Raw genomic sequence first — 6,000 nt, forward strand, 5'->3', positions numbered from 1 at the left:
GACGTCCTCTGGTCCCGGCTCCTCTGCGGCTTCATTCTTGTCTTTTTCCGGCTGGATTGCTTGAAATCCCGCGCCTGCGCAGGCTTCTAAGGGAACTGAGCATGCTTGCGATCTGCCATTGATAAAAATGGCGCTGAAGCCTGCGCAGTAGCGCTCTGGAGGGAAGCGCTACTACGCAGGCGCGGGATTTCAAGCAATCAGCCGGAAGAAGACGAGAATTAAGCCATGGAAGAGCTGGGACCAGAGGGCGTCGCTGCAAGAAGAAAGAAGAGGTAGGCGTGCGACCGCCCCCCGTGCATGCAAAGGTATGATTTACATATATGTTTTTATAGTTTTATTTTAAAACGGGGGGGGTTTAAAGGGGCTCTATCAGCAAAATTATGCTGCTAGAGCCCCAAATATGCGTGAATAGCCTTTACAAAGGCTATTCAGGCACCGGTAATCTAATTTTAAACCCCCCGCCCGTTTCAAAATAAAACTATAAAAATATAGATGTAAATGATACCCGAACGTGGGCGGTCGTGCGTGATCTGACGTCATCTTCGGTCCCTCCTCCAGAGGGAGCGCTACTGGGCATGTGCAGGATTTGAACACAACCTGCCGGACAAACAGAAGATGAAGGCGGGGAAGAGCCAGAACAGGAGGATGTTGCTGGAAGAGGAAAGAAGGAGGGACTGAACATAACGTCGGATCGTGCACGACCGCCCATCGTATGATTTACATATGTTTTTATAGTTTTATTTCAAAACGGGCGGGGGGTTTAAAATAAGATTAGCGGAGCCTGAATAGTCTTTTTAAAGGCTATTCACGCATACGTGGAACTCATACAGCATCATTTTGCTGATAGAGCCCTTTTTAACTCCAATAGCTTGGGCCATATCTCCCCCCTACATTGGGGAGAGTCTAGAGGCCCACAATCAAGTAGATAGGTGACCATATTTCGGTGTTGCTGGGGTGTACCAAAGACTGCCAGAGGGTGAGCGTCTGCTGGTTAGGCTTCCCAAAGGTCAACCTAAGCTATGGAATAGTCTCCTTCCTCGCTTATTTCACTTGGGAACACAGCACCGTGGTTCTATATGCCATGGTGCGCCCCATGGGATATTGTGTCCCCCAGTAAACACAAGAAAAGGATTTTACATTGAGTCCAAAAATCCTTTTTTTTTTTTTTTTTTTAAGATGCACTCCACCCATGGTATTCACCTGTCCACTGCACCGTATCGGATCGACTCCGTTTGGTTTGTGTCAGCTCGTTCAGATATCATTAAGGGTGCATTCACACTGAGTAAACGCTAGCTTATCTTGTAGAGTAAAATTACACTTGTAAATTTTGCTATCCCATTGACTTCAATGACATTTTACAGGCGTATTTTTACAGGCGTATTTTTTACAGGCGTATTTTTACACTTGTAAAAAAATATTATTGAAGTCAATGGGATAGCAAAATTTACAAGTGTAATTTTACTCTACAAGATAAGCTAGCGTTTACTAAGTGTGAATGCACCCTAAGTTTGTTTTGTAGTCAGCTGTCATCTACATGATCTTCTACTATTACTTTAGCTCACTTGGTGCCTAGTCTAAAGCAGATCTAGACCCCCCTACCCTTCCCCATCCTGTGGATAAGAGGTTGTGTCTGAACACTGGGTTCCCAGAAGTACCCCTAAAGCCATCTTGTGAATGCCCACCAGTGCACTTATGTGATTGACCCTTCATTCACGTCATTGGGACTGTAACCTCCGGCCGTGCCTGCAAACCCCATTGAAGTGTTGGCTCCTATCGCACTGCTGATGGCTAGACAGGCTCCTGTCACACACTGGCCATATCTGCACCGATGAGCCTGTGGCCACCAATAAGTATTGGAGGAAAAAAAAAAGTTATGCACGGTGAACTTTTTTTTTTTTTTTTTTTTTTTTTTTTTTTTGCCGCTTTTGGGTTTCAAATTGTCCCCCACCAACTGAATCCATTATAGTCGGTGTGGTCCACGGGGCTCTGTGTGTCATCGCTGTTATAGCTGCCCACCTCTTCGTTGTTTGGGTCTCCTGACGGACCAGAACAACGGAACGAGCACTAGGGTAACCCTAGGTTGTATTTCATAAGTCTTTCTCGGGCTCAGAGCTCCAAATCCTCCGCTTGGTTCCTCAGCCATAGTTGCCGTAACTGATGACGTTGCAGTAGTAATTGTATGGCGGCCTACAGGAGGTGTGACACTGTGTCGTGCCGTTTTATTGGGGTTACACTTTAGCATTGTGTCATATGTGGTTTATTGCATCTTCTTATGTGTGATTGCCTAACCAAAAAATTTCCCTTTCACTGTGACTGGGGTCTGGTGATTCGCACAACTGGAAACTTTTGTACGTGATTGACCTTTACTATTTTATCTCTTTCCTTTGTATGTAACAGGGCTCCAATGTTAAGCCTGTGGTGTCTTTCATTGCTGGTCTGACCGCCCCTCCCGGCAGGAGGATGGGACACGCTGGCGCCATCATTGCTGGTGGGAAAGGTGGAGCGAAAGAGAAGATTGCAGCCTTGCAGAGAGCCGGCGTGGTTGTCAGTATGTCTCCTGCCCAACTCGGAAGCACCATGCACAAGGTAAAAACACTGTCCCCCTCCCTCCGTTCTCAGCAGCGACTCTCCGAGCCATTCAGTATAATTCAGCCATGATTGTTGGCCTGGTGCGCGCTTCCATCTCCTCGTTCCATTCTTAATCGTCACCAGCTCTTCTGGCTACAATACAAGACTTAGGTTTTTATTTTATTTGATTTTCACCTTCACCCGCAGGCTCTTTAAGAGCCGCCGGAGCGCCCAGCCGTGCCGCACGTCCCTTCTTTTAAGCCCTTATCGGAGAAAAACACCGTTCAGCGTGAGCCAAACGTAATTGTTTAGAATTAAAATTGCATTTGGCACAGAAGCGAGCAAATGGCAAAAGGGAAAACACAAAAAAAAAAAAAAAATCTGTATATTACAGCACAGCTGTCAGGAAACGGCGCACTCGTCCCGCTACTTGGGAAACATTCATCCCGCGATGTTGGAGGTATTTCAAGGCTGAAAACGGCTTCGGTTTTTCTTTTTAATAACGTGTAATTGTCATATTCATCCGGAATGTGTTCTCTAGGTGATCGTCTGCCTTGTTATCTGTTTGCAGCACAATATTTCTGCAGGTTTTTTTTTTTTTTTTTCGTTTTTCCTTCTCTCAAAATAGCAACTTACCAGGTAGTCGGATGTAGAATGGAAACCAAGGAGCAGGAACTCGCTAGATTTACAGACTTGGAACTGATGTTTTTGAAAAGATTTTTTTATTTATTTTTTTTAAGCGAGTAAATGGGTTGAACAGTAATAGAAGGTATTTTCGCATATCTACTGGTGGTGCATCTGGTCCTTCTTTAACATACAGCCAGTCACTTGCCCTAGCGATGACCCTTCTTAGTCACAGCAAATTATGCAGGCTGTTATTGGGAAAGAAGGCTCATACAATCAGCCTAATACACAATCACCCGATGGACAAGCGTTGGCTCATTCACCCGGTGATCTGCTGATGACCAAGCTTTGTAGCCTCTCTGTGGTGTAATACCACCTGTAACCACTAGTTGGCCACATGAGCTGCATTTCCTGTATTTCAAAGGGGTTCAGGAAGTAGAGACCAGTGGGAAAACTAAGCTGCAATGGAGTCATAGTAGTAGGATATTGGAGAAGGGGAGTGTTGGTGTGTACGGTTGGAGGTGAGGGGGGTGAAATGGTGGTAGGGTTTTTTGTTTTTTTTTTGTTTTTATTTGGCCACACCGCATTAAAAAAATCTTGTTGGGGTATGCAATAAATTAAAAAAAAAATATATATATATATATATATATATATATATATATATATATATATATATATATATATATATATATATATATATATATATATATATATATATATATATACACTCTCACACACACTCACTCTGGAGCTGACTCATTAACGTCTAGGGGAAAGTTTTCTAGAGGTGTAGTGGGGAGGAGGAGATAAGCAGAGACATCATCTATTGTGACTAGTGTGTTTAGTGATGGGACAATGGTGTTATCTTCTATTGTAATCCTGTCTGTGATATACATGAGTTGAATACCGTAAAAACTTTTATAAAATTTGCCATGGTCAATTTTTTTTTTGGCGTAGTGGTCAGAGTGAAAATTGCAAGATCTAATAATAGATATATATATATATATATATATATATATATATATATATATATATATATATTTTAATAGTAATATGATAAAATAATCAAAAAATCTTATGTTTAAAAGGATCCTATCCTTTAAACTCAATTTTTTTTTTCTTCCTATCACGCAGGAATAGCCTTAAGAAAGGCTATTGTTCTCCTACCTTTTAAATGTCTTCTCCGCGCCGCCGTTCGGTTAAAATCCCGTTTTTCGCCGGTATGCAAATGAGTTGTCTCACAGCACTGGGGGCGGTCCCCAATGCTGCAAGAGAAATCTCCAACGCCGCCTCCATCTTCTTCAATAACGTCCTCTTCACGTGTCATTTTCCGGCGCAGGCGGTCAAACTTCTAGGCTTAAGGCAAAGCCGACGGCGCATAACCACCGTCCACAAGAAAATGGGCGATGGGGCCTGCCCCCAGTGCTGTGAGACAACTCATTTGCATACTGGCAAAAAACAGGATTTAAATGATAGGATCCCTTTAACATAAAAAGATGGTTTATAATGGGGTCATTTTGGGGTGACGCCATCCCTTTTAATATAAATAGATCTCCAGATGAAGCTGCTTTTTTGCTAGAAATCTCCTCTACAATAGGGGGTTGAGTAATGCACTTGGACAGGGGCTATTTTTGTGAGACCTCCCCCCTCTTGGGGATTGATTGGGCTGCAATGTTCTCCTAACAGCAGTGGCTATCCAGTGAGTATACGTGTAGTAGAGATCCTCGCTGTCCAGTGATGGTGGGGATGTTCCCGCAGTCCGGAACGACTCGCTTCAGGGACGTGCGCCTTACACTTGATGGCAGCAGAGTACAGCTCTTCCACCAGACGCTGCCGGTGACAGGCAGATTGAGAGCCAATTTGTAAGGTTTTTGTTGCAGAGCGCTGTGGACGTCTTGTGTGCTAATTTAAGCAAGGTGTGATTTACCGAGGTGATAGGTGGCAGATCTGCAACTACATGCAAATACCCAAGTGCCTCCACCAAGCGCTGCAAGCGTCCTTCACCTTGCCATATATTAGGAGCGTCCTGGAGTGCTGCTATGCGTCCGTTTTCATCACTGCGCCCACACTACCTAAAAAAATTAGCAGGTATTAATCTGAAGGCGGCGTTTGCCTGGAGCTTGTTCCATGTCACTAACATACATTATTTATCTCCCCGCAGGAATTCGAGAAGAGGAAAATGCTGTAAGTGTGGAGAGGAGGACGCCAGCCTCGGCACATCATCACGTCCGCGTTGTTTCTTTTCGTCCAGATCTTCTCGTTCGGCACCGCTGTCTTTGCACATCCACATGTGGAGCCATAACCGTTATCTTAGCCTTTTCTTGACATCAGGAGGATCTCTGTGTGGATCTGTTCACTAGACTGTACAGCCTTCCTAAATAAATATTACCAGTTATTTTGGATCCTAAAACGGGTTTCGTTTTGACTGAAGCGCGTACCTTAGGCCGAAGCATCGACTAGGGTCATGTGACATTGAAGGCCTGTTTTGTAGGCCTGCCCTTGTTTCAGGTTCTGTGCACAATAGGTCCTTTTAAAGGGGTTGTTCTGTTGTGGACACTTATTTCTTATCCACAGGACAAGGGTCTCATAGGGTAGCCTTGGGGGATGTGGGAGTGCTTTAATTCCCGCTGTCCTTAGGATCACTGGAGGACTCGGCAATCACCCCCTCATCCACAGGACAGGTGATAAGTGTCTTTAATGGGACAACCCCCTTTAACATAACAAGCAATGGAACTACTTCTAAGTGTAGCTGAGCTGTTTAGGAAGCCTTGCCAAGACATCAACTTTCCTCTGTGACATCACTTCCTA

The 6,000-nt window shown here is 44.3% G+C and overlaps 1 protein-coding gene across 1 annotated transcript in view; it reads left to right on the forward strand.

Moving 5' to 3' along the window:
- SUCLG1 (succinate-CoA ligase GDP/ADP-forming subunit alpha) overlaps window positions 1–5,602 on the forward strand; it is a 28,911-nt gene extending 23,309 nt beyond the window's left edge. The window contains exons 8-9 of the mRNA XM_075261631.1: window positions 2,398–2,586; window positions 5,354–5,602. Of these exons, the coding sequence (XP_075117732.1) occupies window positions 2,398–2,586; window positions 5,354–5,380 (216 nt within the window). The 3' untranslated portion in view covers window positions 5,381–5,602. The remainder of the gene's footprint in view (window positions 1–2,397; window positions 2,587–5,353) is intronic.
- Window positions 5,603–6,000: the final 398 nt, after the last annotated feature.

This window comes from Leptodactylus fuscus, chromosome 1 (genome assembly GCF_031893055.1).
Source record: "Leptodactylus fuscus isolate aLepFus1 chromosome 1, aLepFus1.hap2, whole genome shotgun sequence".
Taxonomy (NCBI): Eukaryota; Metazoa; Chordata; class Amphibia; order Anura; family Leptodactylidae; genus Leptodactylus; species Leptodactylus fuscus.